Source organism: Hyaena hyaena, unplaced genomic scaffold, assembly GCF_003009895.1.
Source record: "Hyaena hyaena isolate Hyena2069 unplaced genomic scaffold, ASM300989v1 scaffold_25, whole genome shotgun sequence".
Taxonomy (NCBI): domain Eukaryota; kingdom Metazoa; phylum Chordata; class Mammalia; order Carnivora; family Hyaenidae; genus Hyaena; species Hyaena hyaena.
The window spans coordinates 727,984-747,219 of record NW_024080657.1 but is presented as its reverse complement, the minus strand read 5'-3'; the positions used below and the strand labels follow the sequence as shown (position 1 = coordinate 747,219).

Here is a 19,236-nt window from a genome sequence, read left to right as displayed (position 1 = left end):
TTAGCACTTTGAAAGTATTAGCTTGCTTTGCCCTACTCACAGTGGCTCTGCTTCACCTGTGCTATTCACTTAGCTTTCATCTTCAAATGGATTTACCTAGAAAATTTCAAGAAGCCCCTGAGGAAGAGCCAGGGTCAGTCTCACTCTACCCCCACCACAGGGAATCCTGCCCCTGCTCTGACTCACCAGGCACCCTCCAGCCTCAGGGTGCTCTTCTCCCTGCCTGGCATACTTGCTCAGCTTCCTCCAAGTGTCTCTGTTTAAACATTTGTTTCTCAGTGAGGTCTACCCTAGCTGTCCTGTTTCTGCTGAAACAATGCCCCCCCACCCAGGCTATTTTCCAATGAACCATATATTTACGCGTTATTTATGTTTATTGTTTTATCTACTTCTCCCACCCCAACATATGGTACTCTCCAAGAGAGCAGGGGCTTCTGTTTTGTTCACTGTGGTGTCCCTGGTGGCTAGAGCACAGCCTGGCCCACTGTAGGTGATCAATAAACATCTATCCAATGAAAAAGTGGCCTGATTACAAGGCTCATATCCTCAAGCATTACTTAGCAGGGGCTCTAAGGTTCCATTTAAGCACCTTGGTCTTTCCTCCTTGGGAGTGACCTCTCTACCCCTGAGGGTGTAAGAATGCCCCTTGTTCAAGAATCTCAATCCTGGGCTTTATAGCCTGTCGACCAGTCCTTAAGCCCAGTCACTATTTCCCGCCAGAAGGCTCAATGGGTCTGCCTAAAAACGGGATTTAGAAGGGTGATGATCTGGGCACTGAGCACACAGTAGGTATTTGGTTAACCAGGACTGTCCTGGACCAAGGCTTGGTAGAGCCCTGAGAGGAAGCCTGCCTTCTGCTCAGTGCCTCCTGTGCAGAGGTACAGCAACAGGGAATTCTGACCTCTCATCACCACTCCAGGAAGGCCTCCTGGATCCTCTTATTATTCTCTGACCCTATGGCCCCTGCCCAGGCCTCACTGCCTTGCCTGGACCTCCAGTCCATCCTGTCCAGCTTGCCACATAATTCTCCCTGAAACTCTTGTAACCATGCCATGTCTCTTTACCAGGCCCTTGGATGGCTCACCCACCCACAGGACAATGAGAAACTCAGGGCTTAGGAGTCAGGCAGACCCAGGTGAGAAATCGCTCCTTGACCTACTAAGCCGGTGACCTTGACCTGACTCATCTTCTCTAGGCTGTAGTTTCTTTGAAAGATGTCTGCACATGTGTATATGTATATGTATGTGAGGTTAAACCAGGTTAACTCAGGAATGTCAGATATGTATAAATATTCTGGCCACAGCAGACATCACCAATCGATGGTGGCACCCTTCTCTGCTTAACTAAATCTCAGTCCTGGGCTCCAGGGATCAGAGAGGACACAGGAGTTGAAGTCTGTTTGCAATCTCTGGACATGATGGTCTTTAAGCTTCCTCTCAGCCCCAACACGCTGGGAACTGGAGTGTCCAATCTGACAGGAATCTATAGTATAATAACCAGAGATTGTGGAGGGCTAGGCCCGGGAGATGGCTTCAGGGGGACAAGGCTGACTGGAGGGTTGACCGCTTACTGGAATCTTGTCAGGCTCCCTCCCTCTATCTGTGGAGGAGGGAGTGAATCAGAGGAGAAACTAGGAACATTCTGGGAGAGACGGGAGGGGACAAAGAAGGCTGTAAGAAGATGACGTGGGGGCGCCGGGTGGCTTAGTCAGTTAAGCGTCCGACTTTCGCTTAGGTCATGATCTCACATGGTTCGTGGGTTTGAGCCCCGCGTCGGGCTCTGTGCTGACTGCCAGCTCAGAGCCTGGAGCCTGTTTCGGAGTCTGTGACTCTCTCTCTCTCTGACCCTCCCCTGCTCACGCTGTCTCTCTCTCTCTCCTAGAAATTTAAAAAAAAAATTTAAAAAATTAAAAAAAAAAAAAAAAAAGATGACTTGGATGGGAGGTATTCAGGCAGGGAGAGGGGTCTCCAAACCCAAGACTCACAACATTGAAGGAGAATTTGAGGCACAGGGAGGAGCCACCTACCCAGAGTGACACAAGAGACAGAAAACTAGAATTCAGGGCTCCTGAGCAAGGAGCAAGGGTATATTCCAGGCTAGGAAAGTATCCCAGCTCAGCCTAGAGTTTCAAGCACTGACAGGGAGTACCCCCAAGCATATGTACCTGGTGTGTATGTGTGTGTGTGTGTGTGTGTGTGTGTGTGTACACATGCATGTGGAAACGTGTGCAGGTGCAGAGAAAGCAGTTGGTAGGAGCTGGGGGTGGGGTGGGAGGTTTGCCATCCAGGTCTCTGGGTGATGCCAAGCCTCCTTTGTGGTTCAGAGGGAGTGGGAGAGACACAGAAGGGAAGGCTAGGGAGGGAAGAGGGCCAGAAACTGGGAGGGGAGGAAGTGGGGGGACACGGGAGGAACAGGGCTAAAGGAGGTAAACTAAAGGTTAAGAAGAGGTGAGAGGGGGAGAGAGCAGGGGAAACAGAAAGAAAGGGACGGAGAAAGGGAGGGAGGAGATGAGAATGAACACTAATGGGAGAACTAGGCAGAGGAAGAGAAGAGAGGAAGTGGGAGGGAGAGTTTTCTTTGTTCTTTCTTCTCTTTCCCAGAGGGTGAGAGGAGGCTGGAGGGGCCAGACTGAGGGGCTGATGGCACCCCTGTGGCCCCTCTCCCGTAAGTCCTTTGGCCGGGAGGGTCACATACATATAGCCAAGCTGCTGCTTCCCCTCCCATCTTAGCTGGAGCTGACCCTGCCTGCCAGTCACCTGCCAGAGCTATTTCTGGAATGTGGAATCTGGGTCAGAAAGGGGGAGGGAGCGAGAGAGGGGGTGGCAGCAGCAGTACTGGCAGCTGGAAGCTGGCAAGCTCTAAGTGGTGGGTGGGTGGGCAGCTCCATGCTCTGCCTAAGGCCAGTCCAGAGGGGTCCTCCCCTTCCAGGCTCTCACTGCCTCAGTAACCACTCCTTACCCATATCCACCTACCTCCTTGCATAAGGCCTGAGTACATGCCCATGAGAAAGCAACAAAGAACTTTGAAACCCCTCAGCAACCTGGGGGCTCAGAACTGCCCTAGGTGTGTGTGTGTGTGTGTGTGTGTGTGTGTACGTGTGCGCGCGCACATGGGGCCCAGAATTCTCACTTCCTGGGAGGAGGCAGCCTTCTGAGCAGGGTGACCCCTGCAGGGAAACAGTGGCTGAATGAGGGTGGGCCTGTGTGTTGGTGTGGGTCTATATGAAGGGAGGGGATTACAAGTTTGCCAGGGTATGGTTATACAAGTTTTACACTGATTAAGGATGCCACATCTAAGGGGGGTGCTGTTTACAACACAGACATAATTGAATTATATACTTATTATGACAAATTTGTGGCAGATGGCAGTAAAAGACCTCATTATAATAAAAATTGTACATCATGACAATTTTTCGACAGATGGCAATAACTCTTGGGGGGGGGGAGTGCCCTTTCCTAACCCAGCACAAAGATACCGTATGGCTTTGGTTTTCCCTGTGAGGCAGGTGGGTTTACCTGCTGAGGATAAGGGGGTCAGAGGGTGGAGGAGAGACGAGCAAGTATGTAGTGGTCACTATGGACACCTGACGGGGGGCTGACTGGGGATATGTCAGGGGTGAATTTTTCTTATGGTTTCAATCTACTAGAGGCATGAGTTCCTCGTGGGTATGGAGGTGGTGTGAGTCTTAGAGACACACGTTTGTGAGTACCTATGCAGGTGCATGTAGAGATCACGTGTAGATGTGCACATGTGAGAATATCAGTGTGCACGCATTTTTATAACTTTTAAAAACATATATAGGAATATAACTTCATATATGTCTATAAAAGTTGGTGCATGTGTACACAGATGTCTGGGTAGGTGTCAGATGATACTTTCTTAAGTGTCTTGGTTTGGACTGAATCCCCCAAACTAAGAATATTTGGAGGTCCATGTCCCTACATTTAAAGTCAGATGTGCCAGATGCTGGGTCATCCACACAGGATAGACTGGTGAGAGGATCGGGGGAGCTGTGGTTGATTGAATTTTGGCCTCTTTTTCTTTTTAAAAATTTTTTAATGTTTATTTTTGAGAGAGAGAGAGAGAGAGAGCCAGAGCGTGAGCAGGGGAGGGGCACAGAGAGAGGGAGACACAGGATATGAAGCAGGCTCCAGGCTCTGAGGTGTCAGCACAGAGCCTGATGTGGGGCTCAAACTCACAGACCACAAGATAATGACTTGAGCTGAAGTCAGACACTTAACAGACTGAGGCACCCAGGCACCCCCCTCTTTTTCTTTTTAGATTTTAGGTTACACAATCAAGGGAAGCCCCATCCAGATCTGACATAAATCATGAGATCCTGTTGTTATGACTGGATGAGACTTTGGGAGTCTTGGGGGTAAATGTATTTTCTGTTTGAGAGGGACATGAATAAATGTGGCCACGAGAGTGGACTACAGTAGATTCAATTATTGACCCTTATTTTTCACCCCTCCTTGTAGCCACACCATTGCCATAAAAATACAGTTCCTTACACAAAGGTAGGAGGGTACCTCTCTGCCTCCTGTCTTTGAGCTCAGTCATATGACTTCCCTTAGCCAACAGAATTTCAGCAGATAATGCGCCAACAGGGGCCTTGAAATGTCCTTGTTCGCTAAGCTTGCTCTCTTATGCTTCTGCCATCACCATGGGAAGAACGTGCCCTGGCTGGGCCACCAATCCCAGGAGGACCTTTTGGTTCTAGAAGGAGGATGACAGAGATGTGGAACAGATCTGTTCCAGCTGACCCACACAACTGAGAGCAAGAAATAAGTGTTAATTTTTGCATTATACTAATTTTGTGGTTGTTTTTTATGCAGAACTATTGTAGCAATAGCTGCTCAAAGCAGGGACCCAAACAGTTCTGGGACATGTAGCCCATGACTCATGATTCTTAGTCCATTCATGAGAGATTGGGTTTGGGGAAGATTAAGGACTGAGGGTCTATTTGAAGAAAATTGCTGGCATGCTGTACGTTCCCCCAGGCCCATTCATGCTTAGAGAACTTCTCAGGGGCCTGATGATGTGGGGAATCTGACCCCTTACCTGAGGTTCCTATGGGACTGTAGCAGAGTACCCAGGAGAGCCTGGCAGGGATCTTGGAGGCTGTAGAACCTGGGCCTCAGCATCTGCTAGGAGACCTCTAAAATGGATTAGACTGGTACAGTTACCCATGAAAGCAGGTCTAGAACAAAGGCTGTGACAGAGAAGCCCATACTTTTCGAGTCCCACATGGCAAGACCCTCATTTTCACACAGGTAAAGTGGGGGTCAAGGAAGAAAGTAGGGCTGGAGTCATCATCGGAGGATTTTGCCCAAGATGCCTGCCTGGCAGGGCCATGTACCCTACCAGAGAGAAGGCGAGTGAGGAGGCAGGGGACCAGCAGATGGAGACACTGAGGGGGAATAAGCATCAGTGGGCTGGAGGGGGACTGCCCATGTCAGGAAAGGAGGCACCACAAGGGCCCTGCAGGACAGAAGAAACTCCAGAAGCATGACTTAGCAGAAAGAGCCAGCATATGGCATCTGCTGTACAGAAAGTCCTGACACCAGACAACACCTGCACTTAGCTACCTTCCCGTCCCACCTGAAGGGACCAGAAACAGCCACTAGTGAACAAGGAACAGAGAAGACACTAACCACCATACCCAGCTCCCTGTTGTGGGCTTCATAGCCCAGGTCAGGCTCTACCTGCAGAAGCATGAGGTCTGAGGCTGATAAAACTGAAGCTTTGCAGTGAGGTCAGACTGGACTTTTAATACCTAAAAATGAGACTATTCCTTAAGGTCTAAAAGTGACTGGAAAAGCTCAGGGATCTGCCCAGATATCACCCAGGGGTTGAAAAGGCTATAACAGTGAAATAAAGTAGTTTCTTGCTCTGCCCCCTGCAAAGACCAGTTCGTTCATTCAATAAACTAATTTTCTGTGTATAGAATAGCATAAGATTCAAGTTCATTTATTTATATCAAACACCAATTGAGCACTCGAAACATGTCTCTTTTCCTACAACAATCCAATCCCAACTGCTTTTGATTGCCAGGAAAGTCAGAGTCAAGCCTGAGAACCAGCAATAATAGCTCCCACCATGTGCAAGCCTGCCTGAACACTCCCTATATGCAGTCTTATTTCATCTCCCCAAGAGCTCTCTGGGATCCGGCTTATGCCTCAATTTATAGACAAGGACCCTGAGACTGTGGGAGGGAAACTAGCTAGCCAGAGTGGGATCAAAGTTCTCTCTTCTGAACCAGAAACTGTCTATGATTTTCCTTGGTCTTGATTTTCATGGCTTGCTCTGTGACACAGGGTTCCCTTTTTCTCTGATCACGCATAGACTATCTCCAGGGGACTTAGAACAGGTATCAGGAAGGACATGTTGTCTCTGTGACTGTGAGAGAAACTTACAAACCCACACCTCTGAGAAGGCTCGATGCAGATGCCATCCTCTTCCCTGTAGATTCTAACCCTCCGGACAGGTTCACCTATCATCTACCTGAGCTAACGCAAACAGGGAGGCAGGGCTTCAGTAAGCCCTGCCCACCAACAGGCAGGCTGCTCTGAGCCAGGGTCTGGACAGCCCCTTGCATCTAAGTATCCCAAAGCAGGAGCCCTCTCTGACCCCCCTCACCCTACTGTCAGTGATGCCATCTGCCTCTGTGACCCCCATTTGACCTCCAATTTGCCAGTGTGTGGGAAGTTCAGTGTCAAGACCTCTTGCTTTTGCTCCTAACCATCCCTGCAGCCCTGGTTAGCCCACCACAGATTCTTCCCTGGCATTCCCCACATGTGATTCACCAGGAATGGTCCTCGGGTCCCCTTGTGAGAAACAAAAACAACCCCCTCGTCTCAGTACTCACTCGGAAGCGTGCGACTGTTGCTGAGGCTGCCAGTGCTGGGCGGGGGGGAGAGGGACTGCAGGGAGACACTGTCCTCCTCCTGCGAGCAGCCCGCCTGGATGGCCCGCAGGTAGCTGTGGCTGCGGGAGCGAAAGTAGCTGGGCAGCGGCAAGTCCAGTGCCTCCGCTGCTGCAGACTCCGCTTCACTGCAGGCCGACTCGCAGGCTGCCTCATACTGGTCGCTCAGATCTGCCTCCCGTACCTATCCAGGCAAAGGCGGGTGTCAGGGGCCAGCAGTGCCCATTCTGGAAGGATGGGGTGCTTGGTGGATGGCTCAGCTGCAGGGCTGGAGAGTCTGTGAGGCCTCAAGTCAGCCCCTCCCCCCTTTCCTTCCATGTCACTCAAGGTACCGGGTGGGCAGATGAACCCTTAAGAAATATATACAGCCCCTGTCACTTCTCTGGACCTCAATTTTCCCATGTCTACAATGCAGGAGAAACTATTAAGGATAACTTAATAGATCTTGTGTGTCCTTACTGATCAATTGATAGGTTTTGAGGTCACATCTGAATGCAGCCAGAAAGAAGGCTATAATCAATTAGTAATGTTTACCCTGAATGCTGGAATGGGAAGTAGCAGTAGCTGTGCTAGATATTTACCATCTTATGGTCAGATTCCTTTATTTTCACAAAGAAACTGAGGGGATGATATTTGCCAGGTGTGCCCAGTGAGGAAGTGGCGGAATCAATACTCCAAATATGAATTTAAGAAAGATTAATGTAGCCCTGTGGTACAGAATGAATGTTGGGAAAGGAATCTGGAATGGCGGCAGAGGCCAGAGATGAAGCTGATGCCAAAGAGTCTGGTGAGAGAAGATAAAACTGGAATGAGGGCAGTGGCAGTGATAATGTCTGCCATGGGCAGGATGGAGAATGGGGACAAGTGTGCTATGTGCCATCTCACATCTAGTTCAACCTTGTCTAGGTGGTTTCTAAGTGTCTCTAGAGATGGCCGTCCACGATCTTACAGATCTGCAGTTGAGAGTGTGGGCACACGGGGGCCCACCATCCATATACTCTCCAAGGGTCCTGGAAGGGTCTGTCCTATCCAGGTCCAAGGGCATGAGAGTAACTGGAAACCACACTGTATAAGCTGAGAAGTCAGCTGGCAAAGGATGGACGCAGAATGGAGGTCTTGGGGGTGGCCTGGGCAAGAAGGGAGAGGGCAGAAGTTGATTGAGCACCATGCGGAGGAAAGATGGAGCTGGGCCTGGGGCCAGCTCTGCCCTGGACCCGGGTGTGTGACCTCCAACTCTCACCATCCCCTGGGGCGGTGTCTCCTACCTAGAAGAAGTGGGATGGGTGTGTACTTGTCTGGCACTGCATCAGGTAAACCGACTAGATGGATCATCACCAATCTGCAGCATATGTTTGGAAAGCTCTAAATTTGTGCTGTCCAATATGGTAGCAGCTAACCATTGTGGCTATTTAGGTGTAAATTAATTTAAATTAAAAATTCAGTTGCTTAGCTACACTGGCTACGTTTCACTTGCTCATGCTACCTTACTGGACAGCGTGGAGTACACAACATCTCCACCTTCACAGAAAGTTCTATCGGACAATACTGATAAATTAAAATGCAGGCCAGGTGGCATACCCAAAATTCATCTGGAGTGGGTATTCAAGAGACAGTTGTTTATCCTCCACAGCTGTAACCTGAACACCTAGAGGCCCTTGTGATTGTCAAGGGCAATGAGGTCTCGCTTTGGGATTGTAGTCAAGGCACGGCTCTGGAACTAGGTCTGTCATTTCCTTGTAATATGAATGTAGGCAAGTCACTTAATTGCTCCATGCCTCCATTTCCCCATCTATAAAATAGGGGTCAATTATAGACCAGATTTCATAGGATTGTTGTCAGGATTAAATGAGATAATTCGTATCACATGCTTAGAACAGTGTCAGGAGGGTAAGCACCTGGTGACCTGTCCCTATTACTATAGGCAGCTCTGTGGGGTGAGTATAAGAGTTTGTAAGTATTGGTTAAGATGCTCCCAAGCTCTGAAGGGTAGGCCAGTGGGTCAGGGCTGTTGGTATGTATATCGCAGAGGATATACTCTGTGCAGGGAATGCCCTGGAGTTTTGTATGTTAACACATCGCATCCTTACCATGAGCCTATGGAAGTTAGGGGAGGAAGAGGTCACCTGGCTCACTGTGGGCTCCCCAGAGACCCTCTGGAATAATGTATTTGACAAGAACTTTGACGTGAGAGTGGAGGCACATGAGGCATCCACAGCTGGAATCAGGAGGTGAGGGGCCAGGCCCAGATTTGCCCCTTGGACAGGTCCTTTGTTAGCTGCTGACTGCAATGAGGGGGTGAGTTTGGAGCACCTTTCCTGTCTCTCTTTCTGGTCTTGGGGCAGGGGCCTGGGAAGGAGGAGAGGGCCGCTTCTAGGGGCAGGATGGGTGTGCATGGGAAGGGGCACAGTTAGGGCAGCCAGACAGTGCCAGGACTAGAACCATCTCCACCAAGTTTTGTAAAATTGAAAAGTGTCTGCATTCATGCCAACACCCCAACATAGTTAAAGGTCTTGCTGGAGCCCAAGAAAGGAAAAAAGTTAGGGGATCTGGGGTCTGGGACCTGGAGGCCAATATCCCCAGTCCCCAGCCACCAACCTGTCCAAATAAAACAGTGTCCTAGCTAGAAGACTCTGAGGGTGTGCTTTCTCTTATCCTGGCATTATTTCTTGCCCCATCCATAGGACTAGCCCATTCTTTCCCATTTTTGAGAAGAGAAAACTGAGACACAGAAAATGAAACAAAAGGGCCCGTGAGTGGAAGGTCAGGGCAGAGAGCGGGTCTCACTGAAGGAGGCTTTCCTGGTGCCACCTGTTTGCACCTGCCTGGGCAGGGCCTAGGACCACTCAGACGCCAGGTGTCAGGCCTAGCCCTGGACTCTGGGATTGGGGTACAAGAGAATGGCAAACATACTGACCTGCTGCTCATGGCCAAACAACTGGGGAATCAGGGAGGCCTGTCCAAAAATCTGCAGGAAAGAGAGGGGGAGGGTTATGGGGAGACCAAGGCTGGGGAGTGGGGTAGTGTATTGAGGCTCGGCTACAAGAAAACTAGTGGCTGGCTGGTCTAACCTCTCCAGACTGGCCGAGGCCTAGGTGTTAGGAGGTCTCACTTAGCTTCCTCCAGGGATGGGAGGCTCACTCCTTCTGGGGCTGGGTGCTACTGAGGATTGGTAATCTGCTGTTTACACATGCTTCTTTTGGTCTGGCCCCTGGGAGATGCCGTCTGCTGCCTCTCACCCAGGCAGGCAGCCACCCCCCGCCCCCATCCCCAGATCTACAGATTAGGCCCAGAAGCCAGAGCCTTCTCTTCCCTGGTCAGGGCCAACATATCCCAGTGCCTGGTGGGAAGGGGGCTCCTTCCAGCAGCAGTCAAGGCCTCAGAGACACAGCCAGAGCTGGGACATTTCTGACTTTAGGGCCACATATGTGGCTTGGATCACTCAATTTTCTAGGGGTAAGATTTTAAGAGCTCAGAGGGCCTAGGGGAGAGTTGGGCTGGGCAGAGGGTGGTGGCAGAGACCTGGTGGCATCCCCAGCCTGGCTGATCCATGTGCCCTTTTGTGTAACCAAAGGACAAAAGTGTTCCAGATGCCATGCCAGGCAGAGGTGAAGATGGGTTGTGTGAGACAGAAAGACTCAGAGAGAAACATGGATGTGGGACCTACCAGACTGAGTTGGAGGAAAATGTGGACAAGGGGAGAGAAAAACAGAGGGAGACAGATACAAAGAGGAAGACTGGGGGATGAGAGAACATGGTACGACGGAGGACACGGGGAGGGAAGCCACCCACTCAGCAAACACCTATGTGCCCTGTGCCTTGTGCTGAGGACAAGGGTGCCATGGGGAACCACACGGCAAGGGCCCACTTGCAGGAGGGTCCCAGTCTTGAGAGTTAGACAGACACCAAGTAAATAAACAGATGTCATTCCAGATAGGATACTGCTGTCAGGAAAATTAAGCAGAGTAAGGGAACAGTGCCCTCGGCGCTCCTTTAGAGGAACCACAGGGCAGGTTCCCTTGGGGTGACATTTGAGCCAAGACCGGAAACACAGAGAAGAACCAGCTGAGCAAATATCTGAGAGAGGGGTGTTCCTGGGCTCCTGGGAGAGGGAACAGCAAATGCAGAGCTCAGGATAGGAATTTGTGTGTGTGTGTGTGTGTGTGTGTGTGTGTGTGTGTGTGTGTGGAGCAGAAAGGAGGCCAGTGTGGCTGCAGCAGGGCAGTGACAGAACAAGTCTGAGACCCTGTGTGAGAGAGGCAGGCGCACAAGTCTGAGTGAGGAGTGTGGCTTTCACTGGGGGCAGGTGGGAGCCATGGAGGGTTTGGAATAGGAATGTGGTGTGATCGGCTTTACATCCTTCACAAGCTCCCTCTAGCCGCGGGGAACAGAGTGCAGTTGACAGGCCTAGAGGCCAGGGCAAGTGTTCACGTGACACTTGGTGGGGCCTGGATGAGGATGGCAGGGGCGGACAGTCTGGGGTGCTCTCTTCCTCCCCACGTCTGAGGTCAGTCTCCTTGGTCTGGGAATGACAGTGCCGCAGGCAGGAGGCTTTGGCCAGGCCAGGAACAATGGAGTGGTGAGGAGCTGAGGTCCAATAGTCTTTCAGGTCTAAGCAGTGCAAGCTCAGGCCATGGGGCTACACACAGTGGGACCCGCGGCCTGTTCCTGCCCAGAGAGGAGGTTGGGTATGCACCTGGCACCTCTATTGCTTCACTCTGCTACTACTAGCAGGTGTTGCCTTCTCTGGGCCTCATCTCCCCATCCACACCATGGGGGGAGCCCTCGAAACTTAGCTGGTCCTCCCTTGGCAAACCCTAAAGTGCTGTGCATATGGCAGAGGCTGGGGTCTGGGTCTAGGTCTGACAGCCCAGGATCCCTGCCCAGCTCTGCCTTCTCCTTGCTGTGTGGCCTCACTTATCTGAGCCTCAGTTTCCTCATCTGTGAACTGGGGATATAAATAATAAGCACACCCACTCCCGGAGGTGGATGTGAGAGTTCAAGGAGCTGGTGGTTAAGAGAATGAAAAAGTACAGCACAGCATGCTTATTGCTGTTGGTGGCAGAGGTATCTGGGCCCTGGAAGTCCAACTTTCCACTGAGCCAGTGGGACTTGGAGGTCCAGAGTGGAGAAGCAACTTACTCAAGGTCACACAGCAAGATAACAATAATAACCATAAAGTTAGGCACCCTTTGCTGAGAACACTACATTCATTATCTCATTAGTTCCTCACAACCCTTTGAGATAGGAATTATCATTCTTCTGTGGTAGATCAGGAAGCTGAGGCTCCGGGAGGGAGTGACTTGTCCTGGGTTCATACTATCAGTGACAAGACTGGGACTCAAACCCAGGTTTCCAGTTATCTTCAGGGTTCCTGGGTCTGTTGCAGTGGTGTGGCCTCTCCCTCAGGGTTCTCAGCTTAGGTCATGCAATGTCAGGCCCTGTGACTGCTCTCTACTCACACAGGACAGTGGGGGCCGACATACATACACAGGCAGCTTCAGGAACAAACACCAAACAGAAGAACAGAGCGGACATCTGGGGACTGCTCAGCAGGGGCTGAGCCTGGATGTCTGTCCTCTTGGCTGCAAGCTGGGGCTCTTCCAAGCCCACTGACCATCTGGCCACCCACCACCCTCACCTGGCTGATGCAGCTGGAGTCGTTGAGGCTGTCGCTGACGGGGTTGTAGTCTTCCTCCCAGCTCGGACACTTGGAGGGCAGCAGCATGTCCACTGAATCCAGGCGGTCCAGACTCCTGGTGAGGGTGAGGGGGCAGACAGGGCTCAGCACATACATTGTTCAACCTGGGAAACTGGGTCCCAGAAGGGAAAAGACCAGCCGACGTCATCCAGTGGCAGAGAGTAAAATGGAAGTCACTGCCAGCTTGTGCAGTATTGGCGAGCGAAGGAGGGTGGGTGCGTGTTGGGGTCAAGGAGCATGGGGAGAGCTCCCAGCTTTTGGAAGCTTGCATCTGGAAGGTGCAGGTCGTCCCCACTTGTCATGTCTGCTTCAGCCACAAGGTGGCAGCACAAGCTCATTTTTGACCATCTCAAACCCAAGGCAGAGCAACCGCAGCCCAGTTATATGGCCTCCTCCCCCATAGGTCTGGGGCAATTCTAGTGGCCGGACAGGGGCCGTAGGTCAAGGCTCACTGCCTTGATCTCAGGCTAGAGCTTCCCAAAGGGCATGAGTTTCAACCTGATATCTAGATGGCTTCGACCAGTCTCCCAACGACTCAGCATTTCTCATGGCCCTGGCTCTTCAATTTTTCTCACATCTATCACCCTGGGTTCCTCCTTCAACACTGCTCTGGGGTGAACAGCCAAGCACCCAACAGCTCAGGCCTTGACACTGATGAGCATGGATTGGAATCCAACTTCCTCACCGGGTTACCCTGGGCAATCATAACCCCTTGCCTATGTCTCAGTTTCCTTACCTATAAAGTGGGGATGACAATGTGCCTGTCTGCTTGAGGATTCAGTGATGCAGATTAAAGTGCACTGGGCCAGGCAAAGAGCCCAGGGTACAGTAAGTGCTAACAGATGGTGCCCAGAACTATTGCTACTATTACTGAATTCCCTCTCAGAGACCCAAGGTCTCTACCTGGGTCCTGTCCATCTCTCCCACCTCAGTGCCCACTGGTCATTCATGGAGATGTAAGATCCCAACACTAGAAGGCACCTTAGAGATTACCCAGCTTAGCCCCCTCACTTAAAGATGGGGAAACTGAGACTCAGAGAGGGACAGACCTGGGATGGGCCAGTGGTGTCCTGAATTCCCACCTGGAGGCCATTCCCTGCCTTCTGTCACACTGTGCACCCCTTAAGCAAATCCCTGTCCCAAGGAGACTTGGCTTCTCTGAGGACACTGCCCCTCCCTGCATCAGTGCTGTTACTGCTTTCTTCCCTCTGTCAAAATCTTCCCAGAAGCCTTGGCGCATGCCCCCAGTATTTGAAGAACTAAGCTTGTTTCCTTTAGTTCTTCTAACTTTTTGTTTCTGACTTGCTTTTGTTTCTTTTCCTCAGAGGACTATGAAACCATCCTAAGCTTTACCTGTTTTGCACTTGGTGATGGGCTTTTCTGTAACTTTCCCTCCTCTTCTTTTCTGTTCTGATCCCCATGGTGACTTCTGTATGTGAGAGCCTCACATCTCTCTAACATTTTAATTGTTGCGTTCTGTGTGCATGCATCTCATTTGTTCATACTTTCATTAACTCTTCCAAGTCTTAAAGCAACAGGATGGGGCTTGAATGGCGGAATTCCAGGAAGGGTGATGGGACAGGTGAAGGTTATCTATCTCCTTTTGACTTCGGGATATATCCCCTTCCCCAGTCTTGGAGCTCACCACAGGCATGAATTACAGGGGCAAGGGCAGAGGGGCCTCTGGCCTTCCCTGGGCAGTACTCTGCTGCTACAAGTGGTGGGCTCACTAAGGACAGGGTTCTCCTAACCTGAAGAAGAGGGTTTTCTGGCGCAGTCCCCCTGTGGGAGTGGAACTCACCCGGGCATGTGGCTCCTGTGGGCAGGTTTACCTGGGCCACTTTAGAGAGTCTCCTTATTGTTTACCAAAGGATGAGGCTCACCTGTGGTCAGAACTTAACTGTGAGGGGCTTATGGGGTGGTTCAACAAATGACAGGGTTCTCCAGAGTCAACTTACCAAATGCAAGGGGCCAACCCAAGGATGACGATATCCTGGAGAGGGCTAACCTAAGGGTCCTGGATCTCTGGGGGCCCGGGTTCACCCGGATCTGAGGCTGTAGGGCGGGATTCGCCTATGAGGCGGGGCTTTCCTAGGGGCCCGTATGGGAGGAAAGCGAGGTTCCCAGGGGTGGGACACACCTGTGAGAGCTCATCTAGGGCTACCCTTGCCTGTGGGCGGAGCCTGTGAGGACGCTTTCCCAGGGAAGAGCTCCTAAGCTGGCCGGGTTCCCTAAGGGGCAGGTTAGCCTGTGGGCGGGGCTCCCAGGAGGCGGGACTTCGGAGATGTCCTGGGGCGGGACTCGGACTCCGGAGGGCTCTCCCGGGGGCGGAGCTCCAGGGGGGCAGGGCTTGCATGTGGGCGGGGCTCTAAGAGGCGGGGCAGAGTCTCACCTGCGGGGGTTGCTCTGCTCTCCCAGCGACTGCTGTGTGGCTCTCAGGTAGCTCTGGCGCCGCGCTGCCGTCTTGGGTGAGGGCTTGGGACTGCCGCCGGACTCGTCGCTGTCCTCATCACCCATGGCCTTGATGTAGCTGCCGCTGCGCATGCGCCTGCAGGGTATGGGGCCCTCGGCCGCGGAGTCCGCCTCGCGCGGGGACAGCAGCGCGGTGCTCCACTCGCCGCCGCCGCCCGGCACCTGAGGATGGGTGGACAGGCCTCAGCGAGAGTGGCGAGTGGTGGGGGGCAATGCACACCCTCAGCGCGCCGCCGGCCGGCCAGCCTCGGGCACATCACCTGGGGAATGGTGCTCCGCTCCCTGAAGCTGCCCTGCTCTCCACCTCAGAGGGTTTTGGCCTTCCATACTGGGTACTGCCTTTGAAGCCACCCAGCAGCAGGGTAGAGCCCCAGGCTGGGAAGGATACTTGAGTTCCAGAGACGGCTCTGCCACAGCTTCACTGTGTAGCCTTAAGCAAATCCTTGCCCTTCTCGGGCCTCAGATTTCTCCATGGATCCCAGGCTGAGCGTGCCCCAGCCAAACCGCCAGGCCTGTATGATCACAATGGTACCCACTGCAGCTCCCCTTTTGAGCACCCACTGTGTTCCTATCACTTCACCCTGTTATCTCATAGAATGGCTTATGATCCCACTACACAGATGAGAACATCAGGCCAGAAAGAGGCCCTCAGACCTGGCACCAAGAGTCTGTCCTAGGATAGGGGCAGGAAGAACTGGTCAGAGGACACCAGCACATCAGTAGGGAGGCAGGGTTCTTGGAACCAGTCAACATCCTGTATCTCATTGGTGGGTAAGCCAAGGCACAGGGTGCACAGAGGCTTGTGGGGGTCTGGCAGCCAGGTGGCGATCTGGAAAAAGGACATCTATATACAGTGGATGTTCACCTCTTGATGAAAGAGTACACACATCTTAGCGCCTACATGAACCTCAGCCCAAGCACAGAGTGAACCCACCCTGCTATGTCCATATATCTCAGAGCAAGCATACCTTCCCCCCACACCCATCTCACCAAGGACACACCCCACAGCGTCCACTTCATCACATGCATGTTCCTCAACAAGCACACAGCGTGAACACAGAGCACACTCACACCCCTCTGCACAAACACAGCAAGCAACCGCTGTACCGAGGACGCATTGCAACATGTGCCCACCTCACTGTGTCTTTGCCTCAACACGTACAGAGTGCACACCCTCACTAGGCTCTATACACTTCACCACAGATGTCCGGGTGACACATGTTTCTCGGGTCCACACATACCCATTCTTCACCTCATGCACAAGCGCACACTCCCAGCACCACCACACCTACACAGACACTGCACCATTCTAGATGCCCATACTGCCAGTGGCCAGTTCTCAGCTGAGGGACAGTTCCTGTCTGGGGCCCCCACCCCAGGATGCCCCCCTGCCCCCACCTGACTCCCAGCTAACTTCCCAGCCAGTCACTAGGGCCTGCACATTCTATCTCCCAAACCATTTGCTAGTCCATCTTCCCTAACTCCACCTGTCCCTTGGGACGGGGGCCTTCTATATTCCTGCTTAAAACCTGTTGCTACCCAGCATTGTCCCACCCACCTCCCAGGACCCAAGCAGGCAGCACAAACCCCAAGGCCTGCAGGGCCACCCTTTCATGATGTTTCTGAAGCCTTTTCACATGATCAGACCAAACCACAGCATTTTGAGAAAGAGCCAGGTCACACACCACCCTTTCTGATGTTTCTAAACTAAGGAAGTGGATTGAGAACCACAAAGCCTTAAATATATAAAATACTGCCTAGATTTCATTTTCCTTCTATTGAAAAAAAAAATAGCTTTTCCTCCCATAGTCTCTGTCTTTGGAATTTTTATATAGAATGACAAGAACTCAGGGCTTTGTCAGACTTTGATGTTCATCTGGTTCAAAATGCATCTAATGTGTTCCCAAAGGCCGACCAGGCCTGTGCTGGCATACCCCCCAGGATGAAGTGCTCACTACCTACAGAAGCAGCCCCTTCCATCTTGGTGGGTATTGAAACCTGCTTCTGTAACTTCCATCCAAGTTGGGGCTTTGCCCCCAGAAACTGTGCCCAGTTCATGGCGACTGTGGCCCTGCTTTTGAGAGCCCCAAGGGATGTGCAACAACAGAGATGTCTCTGAGCCTTCTTCCAGTTTCCAGGAGTGTGACATTGGTGCATAATAAGTGCCTGAATAAACATTAACATTTGAAAGAAGCAAGTTAGTCTCCAAAGCTGGGTTAGGGCCTCCTGAAGTCCCTCATGCTGATCTCCATCACACTCTGCTCATACTGACGTGACTATCTGTTTAGGCATCATTCTCTCCCAGCATCCCAATAATCAGGGCTCTGTCTCATTTGTTTCTAGTTCTATGGACTTAAATGTCTATCTCTTCCTCTATCCTTCTCACTTCTCACATTTCCTGAGCTCTCCTTTTCTGCCAGACCCTGTCCTGGGTCTTAGGGACACACAGCTGTATCAGACGTGGTCCCTGTCTTCAAGGAGCCCCTGGTCTGGTGGGGATAGCAAGCAAGAGTCTGGCAATTAGAATGCTATGCAGTTGGTCCTATGAGGAGGGTGGAGAGCACAACTTCCAGATTTGTCCCCTAGAGGACAGGTACATGTTTTAGTTCCTATTCTGGGCTGGGCTCAAAAGAACCCTAACCCATGTCTGCCAAAAGCATGATGAGTGGAAGGAATCCTCTTATTAGCAGGTACTGCCAGACACCCATTTCACAGAGGCCCAGAGTGAAGCGACTTTCCAGGTAAACCTGTGCTACAGCTGACTCTCAGACCTGGGGCCTTCCCCACATTCCTCACCCCACCCCTAACCCAGTCAGGGACCCACCTGCAGGTAATGGTAGGCTAGACCCTGGTGGCAGGATTTGGACTTTAGCAGGCTCTTATCCAAGGTGGCTGAGGTCTTCTGGCAGACTTCATGGGCGTGGCTGAGGGTCAGAGTGGACCAGGAGCCCCGCTTGACATAGTTGGTGTCAGTGCCCACCCCAAGACTGGGGCAGGCGGCTGGGGGTGCAGGTGGGGGTGGTGGGGCAGTCAGCTCGGTGGTGCTGTTTTTGGCTGCTTTGAGCATGTGCCCGCTGATGGTGTTGTAGGCGTGCATGAAGTAGCGTGGCTGGGTGCGTTCCGGCTGTCGCCCTAGCGTCATCAGCCCAGAGGCTGGGCCACTGCTGCGGAAGGCACCACTCTCGCCGTCCAAGTTGTCATCAGAGCTCCACCAGCCCGAGATGTTGGAGCGGCTACGCCTTTTGGGCTCCCCAGCCTTGGCCCGCTCCTTGCTCTTGGCCCTCCGGCCCTTGCCGTCCTCCAGGCCACCTTTCTTGCTGCCATTGCCACCGATCTTGCCTGCCGTGCCCTCCAGTGAGGGTGCCTTCGTGAAGAAGAGCCGCTGCACTGAGTGGACCAGGTGGCGAATGCGGCCAGGACTCTCACCACGGGCCTTGGCCTCACCACGGGGAAACTGGAGCGTGCTAAAGCCATCGCGGTGGATGGGCAGCTGCTTCTCAAACTGGTCCAGGAGGTTGGCGGGCAGCCGGTTGATTTTGGTGGCCTGGGCATGGCTGGGAAAGGGGCTCTCCTCTGGCACCTCGAAGTGGGAGTTATAGTGGATGCGGGGGAAGGTGCTGCTTGGAGGCGGCAGCTGGTTGTTGAGTGGGAAGAGACCATCCCCAGGCAAAGTGTTCTGGCCAGGGAAGCGAGCCTCGCGGGCAAAGGCCTCCGTGGGCGATAGCAGATAGGGGTTGCGGTCAGGCCCTGCAAACAGGGGCTCATGTGGTGGGTCCAGGCTGTCAGAGAGGTGGCGGGGGCGGCTGTCACCGAGGCCTTTCATGATCCCAGCCCTCGGGGCAGGGGCCGTCGCCCTAGTGGGGCGCCCGGGTTGCCTCTCCCGGGCGGCAGCTGTCCTGGGGGAGAGAAGACAGAGAATAATTAGCTGAATATGGAGGGGACAGAGTTCTAGGAGTGTCACCCAGACCTTCACAGATATCAGGATTGGGAGGATTACTGAAGACTCTGGGCCTACCCTTAACATTTTGGAGTGGAGGACAAGAATACAAATGGAGGCCCACAAGATCCTATGCTGGCCCTAGGAATTTCAGGGTCCCCGGTATCCGTGTGACTCTGGGTAAGCATGTCCCTTTGGCCC

General features: G+C 52.4%; 1 protein-coding gene across 3 annotated transcripts in view; it reads right to left on the bottom strand.

Annotated features, from left to right (window-relative positions):
* DLGAP4 (DLG associated protein 4) overlaps nt 1–18,921 on the bottom strand; it is an 81,299-nt gene extending 62,378 nt beyond the window's left edge. For all 3 annotated transcript variants that reach the window (XM_039227127.1, XM_039227121.1, XM_039227122.1), the window contains exons 1-5: nt 17,923–18,921; nt 15,019–15,260; nt 12,567–12,681; nt 9,843–9,893; nt 6,872–7,112 (exon numbers count right to left, since the gene is read on the bottom strand). In XM_039227127.1, the coding sequence (XP_039083058.1) occupies nt 6,872–7,112; nt 9,843–9,893; nt 12,567–12,681; nt 15,019–15,260; nt 17,923–18,921 (1,648 nt within the window). The remainder of the gene's footprint in view (nt 1–6,871; nt 7,113–9,842; nt 9,894–12,566; nt 12,682–15,018; nt 15,261–17,922) is intronic.
* Between the last annotated feature and the right edge of the window lie 315 nt (nt 18,922–19,236).